The 27,945-nt window shown below is 69.9% G+C and overlaps 1 protein-coding gene across 5 annotated transcripts; it reads right to left on the bottom strand.

Annotated features, from left to right (window-relative positions):
- Nucleotides 1-678: 678 nt before the first annotated feature.
- Nucleotides 679-27,794, bottom strand: INF2 (inverted formin 2). 5 transcript variants are annotated; one of them, XM_041758291.1, is made up of 23 exons: nucleotides 27,314-27,794; nucleotides 15,946-16,345; nucleotides 13,945-14,060; nucleotides 13,717-13,876; nucleotides 13,257-13,290; nucleotides 12,242-12,383; nucleotides 11,616-11,757; nucleotides 10,819-11,502; nucleotides 10,309-10,454; nucleotides 10,175-10,236; nucleotides 9,552-9,654; nucleotides 9,240-9,325; nucleotides 8,825-8,925; nucleotides 8,086-8,156; nucleotides 7,872-7,979; nucleotides 7,713-7,783; nucleotides 6,962-7,082; nucleotides 5,899-6,063; nucleotides 5,677-5,779; nucleotides 5,336-5,497; nucleotides 4,404-5,003; nucleotides 3,892-3,951; nucleotides 679-1,238 (listed from the first exon to the last, which is right to left on the bottom strand). In XM_041758291.1, the coding sequence occupies exons 2-22, from the start codon at nucleotides 16,334-16,336 to the stop codon at nucleotides 3,893-3,895; spliced, it is 3,627 nt and encodes a 1,208-aa protein (XP_041614225.1). In that variant the 5' UTR covers nucleotides 16,337-16,345; nucleotides 27,314-27,794; the 3' UTR covers nucleotides 679-1,238; nucleotide 3,892. The 5 variants fall into 5 exon arrangements, with proteins under 5 accessions (XP_041614225.1, XP_041614222.1, XP_041614223.1 ...); XM_041758288.1 differs by lacking the exon at nucleotides 27,314-27,794 and adding an exon at nucleotides 17,912-18,156; XM_041758289.1 differs by lacking the exon at nucleotides 27,314-27,794 and adding an exon at nucleotides 17,912-18,155 and having other exon boundaries at nucleotides 3,892-3,948.
- Between the last annotated feature and the right edge of the window lie 151 nt (nucleotides 27,795-27,945).

Genomic DNA, 27,945 nt, shown 5'->3' on the forward strand with positions numbered 1-27,945 from the left:
CAGATTTGGGGGCCGGCAGAGGTAGCATGGGGAGTGACTGCTAAGCGGACTTTCAGGGGATGATGGAATATTCTAGAGTGGTCCATGGTGCTTGGATACCTCGTACATCTGAAGAGTCACTACCTATACACCAACGGGGGGTGAGCCTCCTGTAAGGGGTGTGCTCACCTCCCGCACTGGGGTCTGCTCAGCACCCGCTCGGCCCCGGGTGCTCTGTGAGGCAGGCAGCCCCCCCCACGCCCCCCCATACACGGCACTGCCTGCCCCCCGCACGTTCGCCAGCCGCTCTGAACGCCACGCAGCCACTCCCTGGGCCAGCTCTCCTTTATTGGTCTGAGCCTCTCCAGATGCCAGCCTTGGGCTACCTCTCAGCCCGGGGGGGGGGGGGGCTCATGGCCGGCTCCCCGGAGAAGGCGGCGGTGGCAGGGTGGGTCACTCCGTTGACAAGGTGGCCAGGCCCTGGCCGTGGCAGCGAGGGCGGACGCCCTGCTACCCCAGGGCTGGATGTACCGGGATGGGGGCCGACTCCGTGGGATCGCCCGCCGGTCTGCGGAGCAGGGGGGCCGTGGCCTGTTTGTGCGGATGCTGGCCAGCCCGCCCCTACCCAAGGCCCTAGGGTCCTCCCTCCCTCCCTCCCACGCACCCACGCACAACTCAGCTACCACAGAAGAGCAGAAGTGCATACGCAATCCTGTTTCAGTTAAAACCCGCTCTGCTCCGGCGCAGCTCAACAGGTGGAGGGGCAGAGCGGGAGCAGGGGCCGGGGGCTGGGGCCTGGGACCGGGCGGCGGCAGGGTCGGGGGCTCCCGTGGCTTTGTGGGGAGAGGACTCAAGGGCCGGTCTCCAGAAGCATCCGGGCCACTGGCTGGAGGCCTGTAAGCTGGCGCCCTGGGGACACGGCCCCTGCCCTGGGGACTCAGCCCCGCGGGCAGCGCTGCGGTGCATGCGGGTGCAGGCGCGGCCATCGGCATTCAGGGAGCAGACCGCGGGGCGCTGGGGCGTGCAGGCTGTCTAGGAGGGGCCGGGGCTGGGCCGGGCCTGTTGGGGTCCCAGCCACAATGCCCCAAGAAGCTCGGGGAGCCCCACGTCCCTGGAGGGTAAGGCACAGAGTTTTGGTTTCCCAGGGGCCCGGTTCCAGCCTGGCCCGGGGGAGCCCCACTCAGCAGCACATCCGGTGACGCAGTACTGGGGGGGCAGCCACGGGCACGCTCACTTGGCTTTGGGCTTAAGGCTGAGGCCTGCGGAGCGAGAGGAAAGGGCAGCGTTAGCAGGCGCGCGGGGCCAGGCTCCGGACGTCGTCGTCATCGTCGTCACCACCACTGCCCCATGGCCGCACTGGGTCCCCCTGCGTCCTCCCTGACCCCGGGCCCTTGCCCTCGGGCAGCAAGACCCTTCTAGGAGGAAGGTGCGGGGATGACCCCCAGCCAGCTGGCTCCTGTCCACCTGCACCTGCCCGGGCTGGATTCGAGGCCTGCTCTGTTCCCACCCCCCTGCCCCTCTCCTACCTCCCCATTCTCTCGCCCCCAGCTCAGCTCTCCCCCTCCCCCTGTTCTCTCCCCCTCAGCTCAGCTCTCCCCCTCCCCCTGTTCTCTCCCCCTCAGCTCAGCTCTCCCCCTCCCCCTATTCTCTCCCCCCAGCTCAGCTCTCCTCCCTCCCCCTTATTCTCTCCCTATTCTCCCCTGCTCTCTCCTCCACCCTAGCTCAACGTTCCCCCTCCCCTGTTTTCTCCCCCCTCCTCTCCCCGCCAGCTCAGCTCTCCCCCCTGTTCTCCCCCACAGCTCAGCTCTCCCCCCTCCCCCCGTTCTGTCCCCCCCAGCTCAGCTCTCCCCCCTCCCCCCTGTTCTCCCCCACAGCTCAGCTCTCCCCACTCCCCCCAGGCCCAGGCCACACCACCTCCCCTCATCAATCCCCACTGCTGCGTCTCCCCACAGCATCCTCAGCTGCATCCCGAGGAGCCCCTTACACTGGAGGCCTCCTGACTGGTCTTTTCCCAGCTCGGTCCTGAGGGCCAGAGCCCACCCCCACAGTTCCCTCCACCCGCAGCCCCCCCCAAGCCCCGTGGCCCAGGGCTCAGCTCTTTCCCCCATATGCCCCCTGTGGGTCTCAAGCAGGCACAAAGGTCACTCATCATCCAGAGCAGGGTTTTTGTCTGCACACCCCCCCCACCCCCCACCCTGCCACTGTGCCAGGATCCAGGGCAAGGCAGGGCCAGGTCACTGGCTGTGGGATAAATGGCCCGAGCGCCTCCTGAGGTGTCATGTGTGTGCAATTCCTGCCCCAACACAGTCCGGAACCCGTGGGTGGGGGCATGGGACCCACCCGAAGTGAACGTGCCTTCCACGGTTCCAGTGCACACGGGACAGAGGCTAGAGGTGTGGTCCCGGCTAGGATCTCAGTTCCCCAACCCACAAGGGGTGACAGGCCTGCCTGAGGACGCCTGCCTGGGCCCTGCTGGGGGAGGGGGAGGGGCGGGGAGAGCAGCCCCCTTCCTAGGAGGAGACCCCAGGTGGGCTCAGGGGCCAAAGGGCATGACGACGTCCCTGGCTTTGAACTCCTTCAGGGAAGTTCAGAGCAATGCAGCAAATGCTGACCGTCACTTTGCTACGTTTTGCTAGTTGTGGCTGCTTCAGGGTGAAGGGTACCTGGTGTTCACTATGATCTTACAAGTTCCCTGTCAGGTGTCAGGGTGAAGTTTTTCCAAAAAAAAAAAGTTGAGGCGATAAGGAGGCTGGGATTCCTTCCTCCTGCCCCCAGCTGCCGGGGTGGTGGGCCGGGGCAGGGGAGCGAGCGTGCAGCAGCAGACCCCGTGCCGGGGGACTGGGAGCCACCATCCCCCAGGGCTGATCCCTTTGGGAGCACAGACCCGTGCTGGGCACACGGATGGTTCACTGGGCAGCAGCCACATGTGGCTGCCGGCCCCCCAGACCCCCAGACCACACGGCCCAGCGTCCCCCACACCCACCCAGGACCAGCAGCTGGGCCCCGATCCCGGCTCCTAAGGGACCCACCAGTGCAAGTGTACGGCTGTGTTTTATGCTCAGAAAGTAACCCCAGAAGCAAACTCTGGAACTGAGGTTAAAGACTATACCCAGCAGCGCCCCCGACTTCACCCCTGCCCTTGCCTCCTCGGGGCACTGCTGGGTCCAGGGGGGTCAGCCCAGCGCGGTGGCACCCAGCCGGAAGCAGGTGGGTGGAGAACCAGGCGGCCCCCCAGAACGGGATCTGCGCTCCAGCAGCACGGTCCAGGACATAGTAGGGACCCCAGGCCTCCGTCTGCATCCGTGAGCCTCTCGGGCCACGTCAGGGGGCACTGATGGTCCTGCCCATACTTGGGGGGCCTGGGGGGCCTGGCACTGTTGCCCAGGACCTGCCTACAGACCCATTTGTGGTCCTGGCTGCCAGGGAGAGGGCTGGTGGCCTGCTTCTCCCTGGCAGCTGGCCCTGGGACTGTCCCTGTCCCTCAGTCCTCCCCGGGGGCTGGGAGTCAGGAAAGCCACAGGTCAGCCAGACTGCATGGGACAGGGGCAGCCTGTCCTGCTGGGCCTGGGAGGCCAAGCTGCCCCTGCCCTCTCCGACCCCACACCCAGCTCCCTGGAGGGCGCCCCAGGTGGTCTTGCCCGCCCCGCCCTCTCGAGGCCCGTCTGCCTGGCGCGCAGCTGAGGTCGCACCTTGCCACCGTGCAGACACCAGCTAAGCAAGGCTCCCGCCCTTGCAGAGAGGGAAGGGACGACAGAGGGCCAGGCGCGTCCCACCACCAGCGGCAGAGGAGGGCAGGGCTTGCTGACAGGCCCAGGCAGGCTGGAGGAAGCCAGGTTAGTGCCCGGGAGGGGCTGGGCGCGGCCCCTGCCTCTGCGGCCACCGTTAGTGCGCAGCGCCAGCTCGAGTACGTACCTTACTGAATCACACACGATCTTTTTGTTTTATTATCATCAGGGGCAGGGACAACCTCTGCTTTCAAATAAGAGAAATGCACTCAACGGCCTACTCCTAAACTACCCTGAACTCAGAGCTGGGGCCGGCGACCTGGCACTCGGGCTGCGTGGACGAGGAGCCAAACGCGGCTGGGCCTCAGGCAGCCCCTGGCTCCACGGCCCGGCTGCCACTCCCTGCTGGAGGCAGCGCAAAACGGGGGTTAGTGGCTTAGGGGCGTGGGGACGAGGCCAGCGGCCCCCCCCAGAGCTGCACCTCCCAGGTGCGTAAGGGTGGCCACCTCCTCTCCTGCAGGCCGTGGGCACGTCCCGGGAATCACCCGCTCTTGGGGGGCAGGGGAGGGAACGTCTGGCTGCAGCACGAGGCTCAGGGCCCCACCGTGGGACGGATGAGCCCCAACCACACACTAACGCCTCCCAGCAGGGCCCTGCTTTGAGGGGACAAGGAATGATGGGAGGGGAGCCCCGAGTTACCTTCCTGGCTCCTGGAGGGGCGCTTCTTCCTTCGCCTGCCCATCCGCTTCGAGGCCTGTCCCCGGGCGCTGGGGAGAGTGCCGGACCCCGAGGAGTCCGTGACTGCGTCCTCAGAGAACGACCTGTCCAGGGATGTGTCCAGCGCAGAGTCTGGGGCTGTGTCCTCCTGGTCCCCATCCCCGTCCCCGACAGGGCCTGTGGCGGGGGGGTCGGCGCTGCGGCCGCGGGCGGCTGCCTCCTGCGGGGCCCGGACGGTGCTGTCGGCCTCGGCCAGGCAGACGCCCCGAGGGACTGTGGGCTCTTCAGCGTCTTGGGCCCCGGAGGGCTTGTCACCCGAGATCCTGAGAGGCTTCAGGGCCTGGGCCCCTCCCAGCACCACTGGCCAGGCGCCCTGAGGAGGCGGGGGCCCCTGGGGGTCCTCGGGGCCCAGGAACTCGCTGGCATCGGTGTACCAGGAAGAGCGTCTCTCCTGGGGCCCGGGCCCGCCGTCCTCGGGTGCGTCCACGGCGGGCTGCGGGCTGGGGGCGACGGCGTCCGTGAGGTCCAAGCCCTGGGGATCGGAGGTGGGGCCGCCGACTCCCGCGGGGCCTCTGGCGGCCGCTGTGGACACAGGGCAGGACCGGCGTGGGCGGGCCCGGCTCCCAGGCCCCGACTCGGGGTGCGCCCCCGGGGGCTCCGTCCATCCCAGCCCCGCAGAGCCGCCTGGCCCGGGCCTTCCCGGGGGGGCTCCGGAGAGCGGGCCTCGGCGTCCAGGGTCTGCCCACGCGGGGCCTGCTTCCCCCGGGGCAGCCACGCAGCGCGCAGCACCCCTCCCGCAGGCCCGGGCCGGCCTCTCCCGCCACCGCAGCCCGGAGCCCCGGGGACCCGTGTCAGAGCCCCCCGCCCCCCAGCCCCACCTCTCGGGCAGCGCGGGAGGCGGGAGAGGGTCTCACCAGGCGCCCTGTCCCTCGGGGGGTCTGCGGCGGCCGCCTTGCTGCCCCCCTCCGCGTCCCCTCGGCCGCGGGCCGTCTTCCGCAGCTGGAAGCCCTTCCTGATGTCGGCCAGCAGGGCGTCGATGACACACACCTCCTCCTGCTTCCCGACGCCCCTCCTGACTGAGAGGCCCCAGAGACCCTCAGAGATGCCGCGGTCCCTGAGCCCACCCGGCTGACCCTGAAGGTGACCTGGAGGGCTGGGGGGCCACCGGAGCCTGGGGTCGGAGTCGGGGGAGCGGCCCACGCGCAGACCCGGCCCCGCGAGCCCCCCGACCCCGGCCTCCCGGGCCTGGCCTCACCAGGCTTCCCATCCTCGCCCCGCGGCCTCCGCGCCTCCTCCTCCGCCAGCTGCTGCTTCCTCCTCTCGGCCTTCGCCGCCTGCTCCTTCCGCTCCTTGTTCTCCTGCGAGGGGGACACACGGAGCCCGTGACCCCCAGCCCCCGAGGGACGGCCGGGCCTGGCGCCGCGGGGCCATTCCACCTGCAACGCCTGAGGTCGGCGAGGGGCTGCGGCCGGCCCACCTTCAGGGCGCGGATGAAGAGGTCGCGGAAAGTCTTCATGATGCCAAACGTGTCCTCCAGGGACAGCTGCTGGGCGTCCTCACACAGGTAACTGGCCAGCTCTAGCTTCTTCTGCTCGATGGCCTGGAACACCTCATCCAGCGCCTGGGAGGCCTTGATGATGGTCTGGGGGCGGGGGGGCACGGTCACAGCCCTGCGGGAGCCCCACAGTGGTGCCACCTGCCACCACGGGGATGGGGCCGGGCTGCAGGAGGGTGATGGCCACCTGCACGGCCCCCACAGGCAGCGGCATCTGGGTGGGACCAGGAGGTCTGGATACTGGGGTCCCTGGGATCAGGGAAGCCCCACACTTATAGGACCTACTCCGGAGACCGAGGACAGCAATGCTACCCTCCTGCAGCGCCCCAACCCTGGGGTGGTCTTCTCCCACGCTCACCTGGCCCTGCCTTGTTCACTAGCCTAGCCTGGCACAAACCCTGCGGGGCCCCCAAACCTCCAGATGTCATTGGGCACTGCCTCCCCCGGCCCAGACCCCCCACCCCGAGGTTGCCGGGCACTGCCTCCCCCGGCCCAGACCCCCCACCCCGAGATTGCTGGGCACTGCCTCCTCTGGCCCAGACCCCCACCCTGAGGTTGCTGGGCACTGCCTCCTCTGGCCCAGACCCCCTGAGGTTGCTGGGCACTGCCTCCTCTGGCCCAGACCCCCACCCCGAGGTTGCTGGGCACTGCCTCCCCCGGCCCAGACCCCCCACCCCGAGATTGCTGGGCACTGCCTCCTCTGGCCCAGACCCCCACCCCGAGGTTGCTGGGCACTGCCTTCCCTGGCCCAGACCCCCACCCCGAGGTTGCTGGGCACTGCCTTCCCTGGCCCAGACCCCCACCCCGAGGTTGCTGGGCACTGCCTTCCCTGGCCCAGACCCCCACCCCGAGGTTGCTGGGCACTGCCTTCCCTGGCCCAGACCCCCACCCCGAGGTCACCAGGCACTGCCTCCCCCGGCCCAGACCACCCCCCACAGGTCACCGGGCACTGCCTCTCCCAGCCCAGAACCCTGCTCGAGCTTGCCTGCAGGCGCTGGCTGTACTGCTCCTGCACCTCTGGAACAGAGGAGGACACCTTCCGCTCCATCTCCAGAAGCTTCTTCAGGTTGCTGCTGGACTCAGAACGGATGATCTCAAGATTGATCCTAAAACATATCCCAGAGCCAGGTGGGGTCAGGAATAGCTGATATCCGGTCTTGTGGGGCCCGTGGGTGTCCTCAGCCCGCACACCTATGGGGACAGTAGGGGACACTGGACTGCACCCCTGCAGGTCACCAGAAGCAGTCAGAGCTCTGGAGAGGGCCACGTGGTGCCAGTGACAGACAAGCCAGGACAATGACCCAGTGCTTCAGCCTGACTTTGGCTCTCAGGCCTGAGAACCCTCTGTAGCAGCATGTACCTGCAGTTGGAAGGTCCAGGCCACCCTCCCTGAGTTGCGCCCCCCCGGGCTCAGTGACCCCACGGACGCAGCCCCACCTGCCCCGGCCTGTTTCCCCATCTGTACAAGGGGAGTGGCACAGCCTTCCCCGTGGGCTGCTGTGAGGATCCACCTTGAACAGAGGCAGTGTTGGCCTAGCTCCTGGTGTGACTGTGACCAGGTCACACCCCATGTCTCCTGGGCCTCAGTGTCCACCCACGGTCTATCCCGAGGTGACAGTAAGCATTCTCTGGGGCAGGGGCTCCCGGGGGCCCAGGGTTGTGCTGCGGCCATGAGGCCCAGCCTGGCCCAGCCACCTCCCAGGCCAGGACCAGAGGGGGCGGGGCGGGGTACCTACCCTGCCGCCTGGGAGGGCTGCTCCAGGTCCTGCGGCAGCTGCAGGAGGTCCGGGTGGCTCTTCTCCGCCTCCTGCAACAGGACGTGTCCCCTGAGCGCTGCTGTGGCCACACCCTGGCCCAGGGATGCCCAAGCCTCAGGGGCCACCCTGAGGACCCACCTCCAACACGTGGTGCAGCAGCGTCACACGGCTCTGCTGGGACTTGGTCTCCGTGAGCTTCAGCAGTGTTTGGATCTTGAAGCCATCAGCGTCCCCCGTGTGGCTGCCCTGCGAGGGGCAGGGTGGGCAGTGAGTGCCATTGAGGCTTCGGGGGAGGGAAGTGGGGGGTGGGAAGCAGCAGGGGATGGGACGAGCTGGGGCGGGGCCCACTTACATAGTTGAGGAAGTTTCCAATTTTGAGGATCAGCTGGCAAAAGACGGGCAGCCGGTGGCTGTTGAGCAGGCCTGTGGGAGGGCGCCAGGGCTGAGGGAGGGGAGGGTGCTGCGGGTGTCTGAGGCTGTGGCCCGGGGGTCTCAGCGTTCTTCACTCCCCTCCCCTAGGCGCTTCCCCCAAACCCCCTCCGAGCTTGGTCCAGGGCTGGGCAGGGGGGCTGGAACCCCCTCCAGGTTCAGGGGCTCTGGAACCAGGTGTGCCACTCTTAGCACTCACTGACCCCTCACCACCCCGGGGGCAGACGACCCCTGCCCCTTCCTCTGGGTGACGCTGCTGAGAGCAGCCTTCCTGAAGGTCATGGCTGTGGCCTCCGGGGTTCTCAGCTAACCGCCCTTGGGGCTTCGGGGAGGGGAGATGGGAGCAGACGTGGGTCCCTGCCCTGGGGCTGTGGTATTTTCCTGCTCATCCCTCATTTGGAGAAGCGGTGAGCGTACGGTGTCCCGAGCACATATCTGTATGCACGCCTGTATCTGCGCACGCCCATGTGGCTGCGTATGCGTGTGCATGCGTGTGTATCTGCGCACATGCAGCCGCGTGTGTGCACCGTGTGCCTGTGGATGCGCACGTGAGTGCACGTGCTCGGTGTGTGTCTTAGAGCAGGGACACGTCTATGTGGGGGGAGGCCAGCAGCCACGGGCCCCCTCCCTGTCCTGAGGCCCCAGGCTTGCCCCCCACTCACTGTTGCAGGCAGCAAGTACCAGCTGGGCCTTGGGCTGCACCATGTCCAGCACGACGGCCGTGCCCTCGCACAGCAGCATGCACTCCACCCGCAGCTGGTAGCTGGGGACACAGCGGGACGTCAGTGGCTGGGCCCCCACCTGCTCTGGGCCCGCGGCTGGGGGCTGCTCACAGGCCGGGTCCTGGGCCGGGTCCCAGGGCGCACTCAGCAGGCCTGGGTGGGGCCCCGGAAGAGCACCAGGCAGGGCTGTGGCCTCCCAGCGGGGCGCCCCTCCCTGCCAGAGCTGCGGGTGTGTGAGCGCTGAGTGGAGCCCCCACGGAACAGGGTGCACGGCCCCAGTCTGTCCCCGGGTCTGGGCCCGCTCGCCCTGCCCCTTCCCCACCACGGGCCCCGGGGCCCAGGCCTGCCCGCTCACCAGGGAATGGCCAGCAGAAGGAGGTAGAACTGGTCGGCGTTGGCCAGCTTGGTCCGCTCCTCTGTGAAGGAGCGCAGGTTTTCAATCTGCGGGGAGGAGGCCACTCGTGGGGTTCCAGCTCCCAGCCCGTCCCAGGGAGCCCCCCACTGCCCGGCACCTGCATCTACCTGCTGTCACCACCGTCCCCTCATGTGCGGCATGACAGCTCCCGGTGTCTGCCCACTGAGGCCCCAGGCGGGCTGAGCTCCCAGCTCCCAGCTCCCCCGCTCCTGCCCTTGCCGGGGAGCCCCCGGGGCACTCACCCCCACTCACCTCGTGCTTCTCAGGAAGGAGCTTGAGGAGCTGCTTGAGAACTTCCACGTCGAATTTGCTGGTGTCCCCAGCCTGGATCATAGCAGCGACGTCCTCATTGGAGCTGCAGGAGAGGGGGCGCGGTGGGGGTGGGGGCAGAGGGACCCTGCGGTCGGGACTGCCCTCAGCCCAGGACCCCTCTGCTGCTCACACCCGTGAGGCTGCAGGGGCCCAGCTGCCGGGGGCACACAGGAACCAGGCTGGGGGCTGAGCACCACACTCCTAGTCTGCACCCTCTGCCTCCTCCTCCCAGGGGGCTGCTCAGGACCGGGGCACGCCGGCTCACGCATGCCCGAGAGCTGCAGGGAAGGACTCGGCGGCTGGGAGTCCCGCCCGCCTGGGGCCTCAGCTTCCCGGGGTGGGGGTGCGGGTGGGGGTGCGGGTGGCACGGCTGGTCTCCAGGGCCCGCCCCGCGAGGGGGTGTGTACTTCCCAGGAGCGGCCTGCAGAGGGCACCGTGGAGCCCAGGACGGCGGGGGCGGGGCCGGGGCGGGGCCAGGGCGGCGGGGCGGGGCCAGGACATAGGGGGCGGGGCCAGGGCCGAGGGGGCGGGGCCAGGGGCGGGGCCTAGCCCGGGCCGCTCACCACTTAAACTGCTTCAGGAAGATGTTGAGATGCAGGCTCTTCTTCGCGTCCAGAAACGTGACCTGGAAGACAGCCCGCAGGCGTTGGGACGTGCAGGGCGGCCAGGCCCCGGCCCCAGCCCGGCCCGGCCCCACCTCCTTGGGCTCCTTCCTGGCGGCAGCGGCCGCCGGCTCCTTGGCCTTGGCCTCGGGGAAGCAGAAGAGCCGCTCGATGCTGCAGAAGTCAGGCTCCAGCACCAGGGCGCCCGGGCAGCTCAGCGAGGCCCACATGGAGCTGTGCTCTGCGGACCAGGTGTCCCCGTCAGGCTCACGGCCACCCCGGGGCCCGAGAGCCCCCGGCCGCCGGCACCTGCGGCATGTGCAGGTGCCATCCAGGCCTTCCAGCAGCCCTGGCCGTGACCCGCTCCGAGCATCCGCACCCAGGGCCTGGGCAGCGCAGGGGGCGGCATCGGAGGCACACCTCGGCTTACAGCCGTGGGCACGGGGGCGGGCACAGGGTCTTCAGGCGTGACCTCTGACCTGTTCCCCCCAGGACCCAGGGCTACGTCGGGAGCAGGGACTGAACCGCCGCCCTGGCCGGTAGCAGGGGGACACAGACACACAGGGCCGGGCCCCTGCCCCCCGCGGAGCCTGGGGCGCCCTCACCTTGCGCCACGTTGGACGGCAGCTTCTGCCAGTTGAGCTTCTTCATGCGCACAGTGGGAGGGTTTACTCGCCGGTGGCTCGGGACCCAGGCAGAGCCCAGGCCCGGGTCCCTGTGGGGCACGATGATCTCCTCCTCGCCGCCACCCGCCGCAGAGGAGCCAGAGGTACCCGGCAGGGGTGGGGGTGGAGGGGCGCCCATGCCAGGCGGTGGGGGTGGGGGTGGGGGTGGGGGTGGGCACCCCGGGAGCGGCGGAGGTGGGGGAGGCTGGGCCCCACCAGAGACAGGCAGTGGGGGTGGTGGAGGGGGTGGGGGGGCTGGGGCCCCCAGGCCTGGCAGTGGGGGCGGTGGAGGGGGAGGGGGAGGAGGCCCTGCCCCCAAGCCAGGCAGTGGGGGTGCAGGGGGGATTGGGGTGGGCGCCTGCGGCTCCAGGCCCTTCGGCTCTGGGGCAGTCACGCTGCTTGTGCTCTGGACGTCGACCACGTGCCGGCTGGTGAGGTCCGCCTCGGGCTGCTGGTCCTCCACGCCCGGCTTCGGGGCGCCGCTGTTTTGGGGCACGCTGCCCCTCCGACTCTGGCCGAGGTCCGCCTGGACACTCTTGTGGGCCTTGTTCAGGGGACTTGGGCGTGGCCGCCCCTTGACAGCCAGGAGCCGCTCCACCATCTCCTCTAGGGTACACTCCTGGACTGTGGGGGGTCGGGGTGAGGGCCCAGGTCAGAGACGTGGGTGCGGGGCGGCGGAAAGGCCTGCTCACTGCCTCCCACAGCGCTCCCAGGGCCCCCGCGTGCCCCGCGCTCACCATCGCTGGCCAGGAGCACGGCCCGGTTCACCAGGCTCTCCAGAGCCTCCCAGAGCAGCTGGCTGGAGGGGAGGCCGGGCTCCAGGTAGAGCAGGCCCTGCAGCACGGACAGCAGCTGGGCGGAGGCCGGGGAGCAGCTCACCTGGGCGCGGCCGGAGAGCGGGGGTCAGCGGCCGTGCCCTTGCCGGGGCGGGCTGACAACAGTGGGCTTCCGAGGCCGGGACCGTCCCCGCTGTCGCCGTCCTGGGCCTGGTGAGGGGCCGGAGCCCGGGTTCCCTGACGGCCACGCTGCGGCCAGCTGGGGTTGGACAACTGTCCGTGCCGGGCGCTGCCCTGTGCTTGGAGGGACGCCGCCCAGCATCCCTGGTCTCTGCCCACCCGAAGCCAGCGGTACCCCTGCCCACCCCAGATGTCTCCAGGTGTCCCTGGACGCCCCCCGGGGACACGTGCCCCTGGCTCTGAGGGACAGGAGGTGCCGGCCAGGGAGGGCCAGCTGGACCAGACGCCGCCCCCCGGCCCCTGCAGCTCCCTGACGTGGCTCCCGATCTGGCCTCAGTGCTCCGGCCGCGGTGGGTCTGCCGGGGTCACGGCCTCTGACCCCGGCCGGGAGACAGGCCCCGGCTCACCTTGTGGAACACAGAAGCGAACACCTCCTGGTGGCTGTTCATGTTGACGCCGCCACAGACCCGCAGGAGCTCCTCCTCGTCCTCCGCCTTGGCCTCCTCGAAGGCCTCCAGCTGGATCAGCAGGTCGGCGTCCTCCAGGTCCCTGGGGTGGGGTGGGGGGCACAGGCTGAGGCTGTGCCCTACCAGCTGCCCCCCAACATGGCACACATGTGCAGACGATCCGGGCAGGGCTGTGCTGGGCACGTGGCCACTGTGGCCAGGACGGGCGTGGCTGGAGGTCACCAGCGCCCCAAGGCCCTTGAGAAGGGGAAGAGAAAGTTCTCACACCTGGGGGGGCACGCTGGCGGCTTCCCAGCATGCAGGGGTGCTGGGAGGGCAGCACCCACACCACATGGAGGGGTCCGCCCTGGCCTCTGTGAGGGGCAGGCCTTCCGGCCTGGGCAGTGGGAGCTGCAGCGCGCACAGGGCCCTGCACCTGCCGCTCACCTTGGCCTGGCCGGCGAACGGCGCCCCTGGCGGCAGGGCGGGCCCCTCTCGGCATCTAGCAACCTCACACCCAGGCTCCTCCTCTGGGCCCCCCACGGCCCAGCTGACCGCCCCCACCCAGGAGAGTGCACCTCATGGGGCCCAGGATGGGGTTTCGCGGCTACGTGGGCTCCCAGGCACCACCAAGTTTGAATTTCAGACAAACAGCAAATGATTTTTAGCATAAGTGTGTCCTATACGACATCTGGGATATACTTGCACTACAGGAGGGCTCTGCTGTCTACCTAACTCCCACTTAGCGGGGCGTCCTGTGTTGCACCTGGCAAGCCCGGTCCCTAGGGGCAGCTGCCAAGCCCCCGGTTCTGCGCAGTGACCCATCAGGCAAACCGTCGTCACTGGGACCTGGGCCCACAGGCTGGGCCCACTGGGGCTACTGCTGCACGTCCCCTCCTGCCCGTCTGGGGGTACTGCTTGGGACCCAAGGGCCTCAAGGTGAGCCTGGCTTTGGAGAACAGTGATGCCGACTCACCGTAGCCGCGTCAGAATGTCCAGCAGCTGCAACCCTGGGAAGGGACAGTGGGGTGAGTGGCCTCAGGGGCTGCTCTGGTCAGCTCCCACCCCGGGGCCGCTTGCACCTGCTCCTGCCTTCCCCTCTGCTCTTGCCCTGGGCTTACTGCCACCCCCAGGATACCCAGCCCAGGGGGCAGGAGGGGGACACTGCCATTCCTACAGGTACCAGCAACACTCTGGAGGGGACACGCGGTCGTACCCACTCAGTGGTCATTGCCACCCCTGGCAGGACAGCACTGGGGGGTCAGCGTCACATTGAGAGCCACCCCCAAAGGCCCCGAGTCCACCAAAGGGAGCAGGCGGGGGCAGCTTCCCAGAGACCTCCCCTGGGGTCCTGGAGGGGAGCGCGTGGGCCGGGTCAGCCAGGGGGCACCAGAGGCAGAAGCACAGCGGGGCCTCGGGGGGGCGTGGGCGGTCACCAGTGAACTCCCCGCGCAGCTGGGTGCGGGTGCGGAGGTCCTCAGGGCCCAGGATGATGGCATTGATCACACTGAGCAGGGTGACGACATAGGGCACGTTGTCGCTGTCAGAGAGCTCGTTCATGATGACGCTAAAGCGGTACTGCTGGTTGCACACCGTCTGCGGGGTGGGCAGGGGTCAGCGTGCGCCGCAGGCCCACCACGGCCCCAGGCGCCCCCGAGGCTCACCTTGTAGTGGTCTAGGGCGTCCAGGGTCAGCATGTGGCCCTCGGGTGAGTAGATGCACAAGGCAGCCAGCAGCTCGAACACCTGCTTCTTGACCATCACGTTGGACGTGTCCAGAGCTGTCAAGGGCAGGTGAGTCTCAGGGGGACCCTTCGATCCCAGGCCTGGGCTCCTCCTTCTTCTGTCCCCCCAACCCTGTGCCTGGCTGACCTGACTCACACTTCACCAGGAAGGGCAGGGCCTGCAGCTGGGCTCCAGGGGGTGCTCTGCACCAGCCCACTGGCCATGTCAGGGGCTGGCCTGGCCTCTAGGGTGGGCTGGCCTCTGGGGTGAGCTGGCCATGGGGGTGGGCTGGCCTCAGGTGGGCCTCAGGTAGCTGGCCTCCGGGGTGGGCTGGCCTCAGGTAGTTGGGCTCTGGGGGTGGGCTGGCCATGGGGGTGGGCTGGCCTCAGGTAGCTGGGCTCTGGGGGTGGGCTGGCCTTGGGGGTGGGCTGGCCTGGCCTCTAGGGTGGGCTGGCCTCAGGTGGGCTGGGCTCTGGGGTGAGCTGGCCATGGGGGTGGGCTGGCCTCAGGTGGGCTGGGCTCTGGGGTGGGCTGGCCTCGGGGGATGAGCTGGCCTGTGGGGGGTGGACTGGGCCTTGGGGTGGGCTGGCCTTGGGGTGGACTGGCCTCTGGTGGGCTGGCCTCTGGATGGACTGGCCTCAGGTGGGCTGGCCATGGGGGTGGGCTGGCCTGGCCTCGGGTGGGCTGACCTTGGGGTGGACTGGCCTCGGGGGTGAGCTAGCCTCAGGTGGGCTGGCCTCTGGTGTGGGTTGGCCTCAGGTGGGCTGGGCTCTGGGATGGGCTGGCCTCGGGTGGGGGGGGTGGACTGGGCCCTGGGGTGGGCTGGCCTCGGGGTGGGCTGGCCTCGGGGGGTGCTGACCTGCCTCTACTAGGGTACCAGAGAGGCAGGTGCCACAGGGAGGGGCTCAGAGGCGGGGGTCTCTTGGGCTGGGCCGCACTCAGAGTGGCCCCTGCTGGCCCTGGCCCCAAGGCCCACACTGGCACAGCTCCCCGGGCTGAGCTCCTGCCTCCCACCTCATCCCCTGAGCTGGGCAAGTTTTGGGGGTGTCCCTTATGGGCCTTGGTGAGAGGCCACAGAGGAGTCTACATGGGCACAGCCAGGCCCGGGCTGCATAGGACAGGCCGGAGGTAGCCTCTGCCTTGCTTACCCACACGGCACTCACCCACCCACGGGCCGACCCACCCGCGCTCCCCAACAGAGCACCAAGCATCCAGGAGATGCGGTTGCTGCCAGAGAGCGGCACAGCCTGGCAGGCAAGGGACGCACAGTGACCTCTGTTCACTCAGGGCCGCCTGAGGTCACTCCCACAGGTAGAAGACTGAGAGCAGCCTGGGGAGACTTCCTGGAGGAGGTGACCGTGAGTCAGAACTTAAGCAGTGAACAGGTGCACGAAGGCAGAGAGCAGCCTGAGCCAGAGTGGAGGCTGGGTGCTGGAAGGCGAAGCCCCCCGGGGGTGGGAGCAGGGCACGGGCAGAGTAGGGGTGTGGGGAAAGGGGGAAGAGGACGCCGCCAGCCGCCAGTGCTGGCCAGAACTGCAGGGCTGCGGGCCCGCGAAGCTCAAGGCGCTTGGGGCCAGGCGGAATGTAAGCGGGGCTCCTCAGGTGGACCCAGGTGAGCCTGGCTGCCAGGGCCTGGACCAGGGTGGCAGGTTCTGGGGCGGAGGGAGGGGTGTAGGCCGGAGAGGGGGGCAGGGTGAGGCGAGGCCAGGTGAGGCCAGAGAGCAGAGGGGGCAACCAGGTGCAGCGGCTGGAGGACCACGCTGAGCTGACCCGGAGGTCTTCTTCCTCCAGGAAGCCCTCCCTGCCTGGCCTGTGAGTCCTCTCCTGTGACCCCGGCCCTCCCTCGGCCCTCCCCGGCCCGGAGCCTCACCCTGACCGACCAAGGGGGCGTCCGCGCCAGCCCCCCCCCCCCCCCCCCCCCGGCGGCAGGCCGCGGCTCACCCAGGGACAGCTGGCGCACGTAGGCCTGGTTGCTCAGGATGTACTCGATGCCCTGCTGCGAGTTCATGACGGCGCGCACGCAGCTGATGCAGGTGAGCTGCAGCAGGGCGTCGGCGATGCGGGCCACCCCGCGGCCGGACAGGCGCGCCAGCGCCTCGAGCAGCAGGTCCAGGCCGCTCTGCTCCAGGAACTGCACCATCCAGCCGCCGTCGCTGCCCTCCAGCCGCTTGCGCAGGCCCGAGTAGTTGACCACAGAGGGCATCTGCAGCAGCCGGATGCACAGCTCGGGCTCCGCGCTCTCCAGGTTGGCCTCGGTGGGGTCCGAGTCCTGCGGCCCCAGCTTCTCCTTCAGCGCCGCCCACTTGCGCTGCGCACCTTCCTTCACCGACATCCTGCCGAACTGCAGGGCGGGGAGACGGGCGTGAGTCCCGGGTCGGGGTGGCGGGGGCGCCCCGCCGGTGGAGGGACCGGGAGAGGCCGGGGCGCCAGCGGGGGCAGTGTCCTCGGTGTCTGCCAACCCCCGCCGCACGGGGTGGCCCTGCTTCCGGCTCACCCCAGGCCTGCCCCGGGGGCGGGGGGGACGCTGTGCCCTGGTCCAGTCAGGGCCGCCACCGCCCACGGGCTTCCCCTGTGCCGGCCAGGCGCTCCTCCCCACCCCCGACGGCCGCCACAGCGGCCACCGCCCCCCTGTCCCCCCGGGGTGCTGGGAGCACCACTGACCCAGCGGTGACGGTGCAACAAAAGTGGTGTCTCTGGGGCTCCCTCCCTTATCTCGTCCCAGAGCACTTCCCCTGCCCAAGGGACCAGATAGGGACAACAGGGTGCGGCAGGTCCAGACCCTGGGCACTTCTGGGCTGCCCAGGCATCGGGCGCATGGCCGGGGAAGGGGCTGACCGGTGCCCACCCCGATCGCGAGCAAGGCCGGGCCCCGTGAGGAAGCAGCCCGGCCAGGCGGTGGCCTCTGGGGCCCTCAGCATCCCTCTGTGGGCCGGAGGACCGGGCGTCCCCCTAGGCCGAGCATGTGCAGCCTCAACAGGTGTGACCCCTACCCAGAATGCCCCCGAGCACAGGCCTCCCCAAGGAGGACAGGCCGGCTGAGCCTCTGTGCCCTCGCCACACCCACCGAGTGCCCCCCCCGCAGGGCCCTCGGCGGTGACGCTGTCCTCAGCCACAGCCCCTGGGGCCTGGCCTCACGGTCAGGGGCAGCCCAGGCTCTCCTGCAACCATGTATGGCTCGGGTCTCGTACTTACTGTGAGGGCAGCTCGGAGCTGCTGAGACGGCGCCCGAGAAGCAGAGCCCGGAGGACCACTGCCTCGTGCCCGGGGCCCGGCCCGCCACCAGCTCCCCGGCACCCCAGCACCCCCAGATTACAGGAGAGAAAGGGCCGTGGCACCTACAGCAGCCAGGCCACAAGCCCCCCCCCCAGCGCTGGGAAGCGCAGAACGGAGCCAGCCTGGACCCCAGTCAGGGGGAGGCTGTCCAGTCCGGCCCCCCTCTTGGGGCTGCCCGGCCCGCCAAGTTAGGGGGCGCCTCTGAGTGCGGACAAGAGCCCAGGTGCCCATCGCTGGCCCGGCCCGGGGTCCCCAGCGCCCAAGGTCGGCTCTCCTGGAGGCCCCGCACCCCCTGTGCCTTGGGGAGCTCTTGGGTATCGTCCGGGCTCCCCCTACCCCAGGCATGCGATGCCCTGGCACTCCAGCAGCCCCTCCTCTGTTCGCAGTAGGTGCAGGCCAGGAGCCCAGCCCCCCACCCAGCCCCCCGGGGAGGCGGCCTGGCTCAGTAGGCTGCGGGTCCTGGGAGGGCCCCACTGTCCTCACCGGGACCTCCGGGAGCACCCGGAGAGGCAGTGGGTGTGGGCGTCGCTGCAGCGGCATGCGGGGTGCCCGTCAGCCCTCCCTGTAACCCCATGGCCTCCCCTGTCCCCCTCAGGCCTTAACCCTCTCGCCCCCTGCCCCACCGCCCACTCACCCAGATGCGCAAGACCTTCCGGCTGCCTCTGCCCACCCATTCCAGGCCCTGCCTCGGGCTGCCCGGCGCGCTGTCCTGGCTTCTCATCACCGCTGACCGCTGAGCCGCCCGGCTGCCAGCGGTGGCTCCGCACAGGGACGCTGCCCGGGGAGAGGGCCGCTCCCACCAGCATGAAGAGCACAGCGGAGGGGCCTCTGCTCACGCTGCCACCCGCCGTGGGTGCTGCCGCTTAAAGACGCAGCCAGGACTGACCCTGCCCTCCCCGCCCCGCCCCCGCCCCACTGGCCCAAGTCCCTGTTGCCTTGGCACAGGCTGAGCAGCTGGAACTAGAACTCTCCCAGGCCGGGCCCCCAGCATCCTCCGGGCCTTCTCTGGCCAAGAGCCCCAGGGGTCCCTGGCTGCAGAAGACAAGCTCCGGGCACAGCGTGCGTGGGCTAGAGCGCCCCGACCTGACACTGCCAGGTCCTCTCTGCGCACCCCAGCCCCCGGGGCCACGGGCTCACTGCCCCGGGAGACCCCTGCAGGGGCCCCCTCGGTGCACTGGGGGCTGGGACCAGGGCAGGCGGAGACCAGCCCCCTCCAGCTGCTCGTCCGCCAGGGATCCTGCGCCCTGACTCTCCCAAGCTGGTCACGCCCCTCCTTGTACACATTGCACACGTGCACATAACCACGCACGTGCGCGTGAACACACATCATGTAACACGTACACACGGACGTGACCGCCTCACACACGCACATGGCGTCACACGTGCACCACAGGATGCACAGAGGCACCACGTGCGCACCGCACGCCCGCGAACGACACCGTGTGACCGCAGGAACAATCCCCGCGCTCGGGACGGGACAAGCCAGCCGGCGCCCCCTCCCGCGGCCTGCAGTCGCTGCCAAAGGCAAGTGCTGGTGCCCGATCCAAGCGGCTCCGCGCGGGATAAACAGCCCTTGCCTGTTCCCATGGGGGGGCGTTTGAACGTTCCTGCCAGGAGCCCCAGAGGGAATCAGGGAGAACAGCGTGGGGAACAAGCCTTCCCGGCGACACCCGGGACCCGCGTGGGAGGCAGGAGCCAGACTCCTGGGCTTGCTTGTGCTCGCGGGGAAGTCACGCTGCCCTGGGCTCCCCGGAGGCAAAGGGACAGCAGCTGTGGGTTCCCAGTGGACGAACGGGACCCGGGAGCAGGCAGTGAGCACCCAGGAGCACCCCGGGCTGTTGTAATACGGTCCACGGGCGACCGGCCCGGCCCTCCCGGGGCCAGAGCCCCAGGCTGCAGGCCAGGCCCGGCGCCCAGACAGGGCGCGGTGGCAGGGACCCTCCCAGAGCCAGCCAGACTGGGGCGGGCCGCAAGTTCAGGAATGTGACCTCGGGGCTCCCCACCCCACGCCGGGGCGGGGCCGGCCTGCCAGGGGCGGGGCCTGTGCAGGATTCCGCATTTCCAGAGCCTTTTTTGCAGTGGGCACCACCTGCTGAAGAGCACGGACTGTCTCCCAGGGTCCGAGTATCCGGAGTCTCAGACCCTACCCCGACCCTGGGGCAGCTTCAGCACCCCCCACGTGCCCCGCAGGCAGACCGTGCCTCCCCCTGCACCTGTGGAACTCGGATGGGCAGGGGCTCTGCAGACGAAGATGCTGGGGCTCGGACATGAGTGGCACGTCCGTCCCCGATGCTGCTCAGCGGTCAATCTTTTCTGCACTAAAGTGGGGCTCCCGCTGCAGGGGGTCATGCCTCCCCCCACCAGAACTCTCCGGGGTCAGCCCACTGGCTGGGGTGTGCTGCTGGCCCATGCTCAGCCAGCCCACGTCGGGGCTGCCCCGAGGACCGGAGGAGACCCGCCGCTGGTCACCCATCTGCTTCCTGCCCACGCGCGGCTGGCCCCGCACAGCAGCACCGGCCGCTCCATCCGGGCACCACACGCCCAGGCAGCTGTGCTGTGCTGACTCATGGGAAACCGCCGCCCCTGCCTGGCAGTGCTCTGAGTGTATTCACGGGGGGACGGGGGGCACAGGGGCACGGGCGAAGCTGCCCCCCCCACCCCGACCTCAGAGTCCAACCTCTGCTATGCAGGTGGAGAAACAGCCAGAGAGGGAGCACGCGACCTGGGCATGGCTGCTGGGCGGCCCCGGCCTGGGTCCCCTGGGCTCTGAACCGTGTGGTGGGGTGCAGACGCCCACACTAAGTGCCACCGCTCGGCTCCGGCGAGGAAGGGCTTTGGCCTTCTCCTAGACCCCCGCGAGGGCTGCTGGGGGGCCTGGGGCCCAGGGGTGGGAGTGAGGCGTCGGGAAGGCACAGGCTGGGGACCTGGGCCCCCGGAGGGGGGTGGGCTGCTGTGGGGAGGCGGCTTCCCAGTGGCCCTGCCAGCATCGCACAGGGGCTGGGGTGCTTCTGGGCCCAGAGCCAGCGAGGGCGCGGGGGCGGGGTGCAAAGAGGGAGCTTGTCTTCCTAGGGGAAGGCGGGTAAAATGGCAGGAGCGGGGTTCCGGGGCTGCCACACTGTATTTTTAGCTCCAAATTTTTCCACTGCCTGGCAACCCTTGTATTGTATTTCCAGCAGCAATTCCCTGGAGCTCAGGGGCAGCCGGGGCCCTGCGTGACTGGGGGAAGCCCCTGGAGCCGAGTCCTCCTCTGGCTCCCCAGCCCCGGCTCCCCTGGGCGTCCAGGGCTCGCACCACCTTCCCCACCAGGCCGTTAGCCCTCAAAGGACTTGCCCGCCGTGGGCGCCTCCCAGGTCGGGGTGCTGTGCACAGTGGGCCTTGGGTAAGGACCAACCACCCAGTGCCTCCCCGCCACCCACTCACCCACAGGCACGGAGCACAGGGCCTCGGCCGAGGGCGCTGTCCTGGTTACCTAGGGGTACCCAGCCCCCTGCTGCCTGCCGTCGCAGGTCCCAGGACGGCCAGCAGGGCCTGTGTGTCCGGAGGCCTCACCTGGCCCCGCACCCCCACCCCGTGGAGGAGGCCGGCCAGGCCACTGCGGCATCGGGCAGCAAACAGAGGGGCTGCCTGGGGGCGGGGGGCATCAAGACTTCCACAGCAGCGCTGAATTAAAAACAGAGACGGGAAGTAGGACACGGCGCCGTACCGCGTGGGACTTCAGCCATGCAGCGACATGCCACGCAGGACACATGCCCGGATGCTGGCAGAAGTTGCATCTGGGGTGAATGTGGTCGCTTTTATCATTAGAAAGAGAGAAAGAGCACAGAGACAGAAAAGGCCCACCGTCCCTGGGGGACCTGGGCTCGGGTGGGGGAGCCGGCCACCAGCCCTGGGCGCCGGGGGGCAGGGCAGAGCGGGCGCTGGGCCCCCTCCTGCAGCGACGGGGAGTGGAGGGGGTCTGGGCCGGTGGGTGCTGAGCGCCGGGAGGCCAGGCCTGGGCTTGAGCCACTGGTCCCAGGGTCCGGGGGCGGGTGGGGTGATGGCAGACCTGGGGCGCCCGCACGGCCTGTCTGGTCCTCCACGGTCCCACCCTCCCGGCTTAGGAGGAGAAGCGGCGGAGGGGGCTGCCCTGGTGAGGTGAGGAGGACACACCTGGGCAAACAGGAACCCCCCGCCCCAGGGCATATCCCGGGCTGGGCGCTGCGGGCTGCACCTCCCGGGAGGGCTGGGGGTGGCCTGGGACGCCAGGCTTGCTGACGGGGAGGACAGGAAGGGCGGCGGCGCCCACGCCAGGAAGCTGAGCTTTCGCTTCCACCTGCTGCGGCCCGGCCTCCGCCTCCCTGCCGCCGAGGGGCACGGCCCGTGGGCCTCCCTGGGGGTCTGGGGGCATCCGCAGGGTTCGGGTCCTGAGTCTGGCGGCCGGGGGTGGGGAGGAGCCGCCCGCCCTACGCACAGGAGAGTGGCAGGGGTGGCTGAGCCAGTCGCAGCGGATGCTTGAGGGGAGCGATGGGTGCAGACCTGCGGTTGGGTGTGGGGCAGCGCGAGGAAGGTGGTGGGGCGGCGGCTGAATCGGGGGCTGCTCTACCGCAGGCACCTGGCCGCGGCTTCCACCCGCAGGGCCTCCAGTGGCCGCGGAAGACCTCGGGCTGGCCGCCCCAATCCCTCCTCCCCGGGTTCCGGCCCCCAGATCAGAGGCAGCGCAGAGACACCTCCTCCGGGAGGCCCTCGGGTGTCCCTCTGTGTCTCCCTCCGTGTCTCCCTGCTGCCCTGGGGGGAGGCCTCTCGGGCCGGGGAGGACCCTGATGCCTGCTCGCCTAGGCCTCAGGCTTTGGGGTGAGGCTGAAGTCCGCCCACTGCCTGCCCCAGCAGTCCCTGCCCCTGGCCCCAGGCCCACGTCCCAGCTGGAGGCCGGCGGGTGAACAAAGCAGTGGATTGAGGGGGGGAGGGGCCGCCCGGCCGTGCCAGGGGCCATGGGGGGCAGGGGGCAGGGCACAGCTCAGGTTCCGGGTGACATCAGGCTCTGCCGCTGGCTGGCTCTGTCCCCGGGACTTCCCAGGGCCCGGGTTCCAGTCCCCAAGTGGGGATGAGCTGCTCAGCGCCAGCCCGACCCATCCACGGAGCGCCATCGGTCAACTGGGCCCTGGAAATGCCAGCAAGTGCTGTGCCCACTGCCCCCCGTCCCCTGCGCCGGCCGCCGCGCGTCCTCCTCCTCAGCCAGGCTGCCGGGGGCCCACACTGAGCTGGGACGCAGGCCCGCTCCGTCCCTGGACCCCCTGGCTCGGGCAGCCTGGCCTGCCAGGTGAGCAAGACCCCGGCGTGCAGCAGGGGACGCCCCGAGCCATTCCTGGCCAGTTGCCTCCGCCAGGCCCATCGAGGACCTGGTTTTCTCATCTGTGGGGTGGCCAGGACGTTCTCCAGGGGTGCACCTGCCAGCTACAGGGCCTGCCTGGCCTGCAGGGTCCCTCCCGGGCTGCGCCCCCACCCCCACAGCAGGCTGGGAGCACCAGGCAGGGCCCTAGGTGCCTCCAAGAGGGCAGGAGCCCATCTGGGCACGTGGGGCTCCTGTTCTTCGGCGCTCACGTCTGCACACGTGGGAAGGTAGACACGGACGGGCAGGGGGGGCGGGCATGCCCTCCCCACCTCTGGGGGGGTGAAGAGCAGACGCCGGCCTCCCTGCTGTTGCGTGCAGGCGGCCGAGCCAAGCCGTACTTGGGAGCAGAAGTGGGGACCCGGGTGGCGGGGGAAGCAGGCTGCACACTGAGGCCACACCCAGGGCCCGAGAGGACCTAGGACCAGGCGCAGATGGGGAGACCGAGGTCCTCTGGCATAGCTGGCCAGCCCACGCGGGCATCCACACCCACGTCCACCAGCACTCAGCAGGGCCGAGGTGGAGCTCAGAGACCCCTGCCCCACCGGCTGCGTGTGTGCGTGAGTGTGCGTGAGCGAGTGTGTAGGGCAGGCTGGGCGCGGGCCCGGTGCAGGGAAGCCATCACCCAGGGCTGCGTGTGTGTCCGGAACTGGCCTCCTCCGCCCTGACCCACTGCGCCCTGGGCTAGCCTCGAAGTTCAGGCCTCAGTGGGTCTGCCTCCACCTCCCCAAGTGTTTCCCGACTGGTCTCCCACCCACGGAGGGCTCCAGCCCGCAGCCCTCAGCAGCCCTGGCCCCTCACCCTGCTCAGTCGGCCCGGGCCACCCGTGTGGGAGCAGGGGGCCCCGGTCCACCCTCCCACCTCCCAGCCCCTCTTCTGGCTCGGGCCCAGCTCACGGGAAGGGGGGCGGTGGAGGGTGCTGCAGCAGCACACGGGTGGGAGGGGACCCCGACCTGGGCGCCACCAGTGGTGGAGAACTGCAGGCATGAGGTGGGGCTGGGTGGGAGCGTGGCCATGAGGGGGGCGGGCAGGAGACGGCATCCTGTCCTCAGGTGGCCCCAGGGGAGGGGCCTCTGTGGTCTCGTCATCTGGGCACCCGTGACCTCTGTGACCACCCCGCACTGCCGGAAGGGCCGCCGGCCCAGGGGTCCAGCTCAGCAGGCCTATGGCAGCCGCCGGGTGTCCCGGTGCCTGCCCCCTCCCCTGTTTGGAGCCCCGGGGGTGCTCCCAGGCCTGGACCACGTTCTCCTATTCCCAGAGTGGTCCAGCGCTGTGACCCCGAGGGTCCTGTGATGGTGCCGAGCGACACAGGGACAGCCTCGGTCGCCACGTGCTCCCCTGGGGCCACCAGTGCTCACCCTGACCCCCGTACGCCGGCCCTCTGGGCCACCAGAGCAGTGAGGGGAGCATCGAAGCAGATGCACACAGTAGGGGCTTTATAAATGCATCCTGCCAAAAAGGCACCACTACAACCCAGCAGCTCTGTGCCTCAGTTTCCTCTTCCTGAAACAGATGATGACCATAGGACCCAGGCCTGGCTGGGTAGGCGCCAGGGTTGGAAGCCGTGGGGCGGGAAGGTGTGACAGGCCGGCTCAGTCCTTCGCTCCTCTGCACACGGACCCTGCTCAGGACGCCGCTCAGGAGGCACGAGAGCCCGCGCACCCACCCACTCCCTTCCTTGAGCACCCCTCGGGAGGACAGGCAGCAGCGGCCCCTCCTGGGAGGACAGGCCCCCGCCCCCCTCCCTGCCTGGCTGGCACCATGAGAGCTTCCCTCCAGCTCAGAGTTACCTCTGCGGACGGGGTAGACGGGGCAGCTGTGTGGACAGACCCCACACCAGCTCAGGACCCTCCCGACTAGGGTGAGGCTGGTAGGCGGCCACGTGTCAGAGCCTGCTCTCACACCTCCAGTGATGGGGGGCTCATCCCCTCACATGCACTCCTTCCTCCCCAGTGGGTTGAAACCAGCGTCCTGGTCTCGGACGTCCAGGGGCCCCCAGGCGTGGCGGCTCTGTCTGGGGACAGCCCCGAAGAGACCAGCTCCTGCCTGGCCTCAACCTTCCAGTCCTGGCCTCTCTCCCCTAAACTCACTCCTGTTCACTGTCCCGAAATAGAGGCGGACGTGCCTTTCCCAATCCACTGTGTCCACTGGGCCTTGACCCATGCAACTACTAGACACCTGCTGTATGCAAGCCCACAGTGCGGGAGGGAGCCAGGCAGCCGAGTCAGGCCAAATCCCTCTGACTGGGGGGGGCTCTGTTTTCCGGTTCCTCCTCTGGGTGCCCCGGAGAGCCCTCCGCCCCAGTGCAGAGCCGGGCGGCGCCCCCCGCACCCACAGCAGCGCCCCTCCCCAGCCCTAGGAACCCGCTAACTTTTCCAGCCTGGAAAATCACTGCACTTTGATGAAAGGCGAACAGGGTGTACGTGAGGTTAGGAGCGCCCGGGGGCCGGCATGTGAGGTGTGTGCAATTAGCTCCGACAGCTGTCAGCACCTCCACAAAATGGGGGGGCTTCACCTGAGAGTTAACTCTGCAGTTAAGCAGCAGAACCCCGGCAGAGAGGCTGCCTGGATGCATCCCAGCAGGGCCGCCCCCCCGTCCCCTTGGTCCCCCCCAGCAGGGCCCGCTGCGCGCATGGGCCGTGACCACCCGTCCATGAGCCCCGAGCTCCTGGGCCGAGAGGAGGATGGGGCCGGGGCAGCGGTCAGCGGGGGGCTATTGCCCCGACTTGGCTTTTTAAATCGAGAGTTGATGCCGTCCTGGTGAGGGAGTGCGAGGCCCCGGACCCCAGACCCGGCACCCTCTCCCCGCAGGCCCCCTGCCCCCGGCAGCCCTGTGGCGGGGCTTTGAGGCATTTGCTCTGGGTGTCTTCCCTGCCATGCCTGAACCCTGTCCCCATCATTCAGGTGCAGATGGGGAAACTGAGGCCCAGAGCAGGCAAGCGTCCTGCCCAGGTCCCACTGCCTGGGGAAGCAGGGGGTGGGGCTGGTGGGAAGAAGGGAAGTTCCCAACTCCAGCTCCCCCGAGGGTGTGTGTGCCGGACCCAGGCAGGGCCACCGCCCTCTCGGCCACAGTGACTCCTGCATGGCCAGCCAGGACAGGGCACTAACGCCGCGGTCACCAACGGACCCGGGCCCTGCAGCCCCTGAGCTCCCCAGGAACAGCTGGAGGCTGATGCAGGCACCGCGGGTAACCCCCCTTCCTCCCTGAGGTCATGCTCATCCCGGGTCCCTCCTCGGGAAGCGGGTTCCGGGGTGGGGGCGCACACAGCAGCCTCCAGCCCCACCCGGGGACCCCGGGGCAGCGATGGGGGCCGCGCCCGGCCCCGCGGACACCACCACGGACACCAGGGCGCGGGCGGGACCGGCCGCCGACCCGGAGCCGAAGTTTATTTCCCAACTGTGGCTGATCCGCGGTCGGGAGGTGGAGGCGGCGGCCGCGGGGACGCGGGATCCAGCCCCCACCGGGCGGGGCGCGGGCCAGGGCGCGCGGGCGGCGTCTGCGCGCGGGTGGGCGCCCGGGGAGGGGGGTCCCGGGGAGGGGCGACCGGGGGGGGCCGCGGCCAGCACGCACCCCGCGCCGCCCCGGCCTCCCCGGGCCCAGAGCCCCGCGCTGGGACTCAGTTTCCCCGGCGGCTCCTGCGGGCGCGGAGGCGTGGACTCACCGGGCGGGGCGCGGCGCTCGCTGGGGTCGGGCCGGGCCGCGGCTGCCGGGCCCGGGGCTCCGCTGGGCTCGGGCTGGGCGCGCTGCGGGCCGGGCTGGGCTCCCGCTCCCTCCGCGGGGCGCGCGGAAGAGGAGGGGCCGCCCCGCCCGCCGGCGGCCACGTGGGGAGCGGGCGCGGCCCGGGGCGGGGCCGGGGGGGTCCGGGGCTCCCCGGCCCCGCCCGCGCCCTGCGGCTCTGGCCCCCGGCGGCGGGGGTGGCGGTGCTGGAGCCGGGGAGCGGGGCCGCCCCAGACCTCCCCGTGGCCGCCCGGCCCCGCCCGCCCCCCCCCGCACCCCTGCAGCGAGCTGACCGCCCAGCCACAGGGCTCCGGGCAGGGGCCCCTGCAGACGCGCACCTGCCGCCCCCACCTCCGAGCACCCCTGTGGGAGACCCGCTCTTCCCCGCCCCTGATGGAGAGCACCGCCCCCCCCAGCCCCCTCCAACCCGCGGCCGCCCACCGGCCTCCGCCTCCGGGAGCCCCCGTGTGCTCCGCCCGGGCGCCCCCTCCTCTTGCCCTGCCTCATCAGGCCCTGGACACCTGGACGGCGACCCCGACCTGGCCCGCGGTGGGTGGGCCCGCCCTCAGCAGGCTCAGAAACCTGGCTGAGTCGCTAGGGAGAGGCGGCCCCCAGCCCTGGAAGTCCCTTCTGATATCTGACCCTCATTGGAGCTCACAGGGAGCCGATGGCCCCAGGCCTGCGGGCTGGGGGGGGGGCGCAGGTGCGTCAGGGGCAGGTGGGGGCAGAGCCCTGGCGCCCGGCCGGAGCTCGCTCAGTGTGAGTCAGGCCGGGACTTGCTTGAACTGCCAGGTCCCACCTGTGAAGGAGAAGGACGCAGCCTCTAAAGCTCGTAATTAGGGCAAAAGAAGATGTGGACAGAGCAGCCCTGTCCCTGGTCTTGCCTGACAAGCCTTTCCCGAGACCTGCGGTGCTCAGCCCCCCGGGAGGCAGGCGGGGTGGGGAGGACTTACCGCAGGAGGGCACGGTGGGCAGAGGGCAGGGCACCGGTGCAGGTGCCAGGGCCGGGCCCACGGGCTTTCTCAGGCTCACTCCTGCTTCTGCCCAGGACCGCGTGCCCGTCGGGTGGGGACAAGGGCTGGCCTGTAAATGCCCGCTCCCAGGGGCGTGTGCACCCCTGCTCAGCCCAGGAAGCCGTCTTGGGTCCGCCCCCGTGCAGGGGTGGCTCCTGGCAACAGGCCATTGCCAGATGAGGGCCCCTGAGTACCCAGGGGAGCCAGCCAGGAAAGGTGCCTGCCGACTCTTGGACCCTCTCCAGCCGGGAGACTCGGGGATGTGATGGCCACCCCTGGATGGGGACCCAGGGATTCCTGGAATGCAGCGAGTCCTTGCACCGGCAAGTGTGCCTCTGCCTGGAAGGCTGACCAGGCCCCTCCTCCCCACCCCCTGCACCTCTCCCTGCCCCTCTGAGCTTTGGGGCTTCCTCGGGGAAGCCTCCCCGCCCTCCCCGGAGCGGGGTGTCAGGCCTCTCCATGCTCTCCTGGATCCAGAGCCCGATGCCTGGCTCTGGAGGCGCCTGGAAGTGGGGTAAGACACGGGCCGGCTGACTCATTGCCACCCCGAGCCGGCGCCTGGCGGCTACCGG

Source organism: Vulpes lagopus, chromosome 6, assembly GCF_018345385.1.
Source record: "Vulpes lagopus strain Blue_001 chromosome 6, ASM1834538v1, whole genome shotgun sequence".
NCBI classification, from domain to species: Eukaryota; Metazoa; Chordata; class Mammalia; order Carnivora; family Canidae; genus Vulpes; species Vulpes lagopus.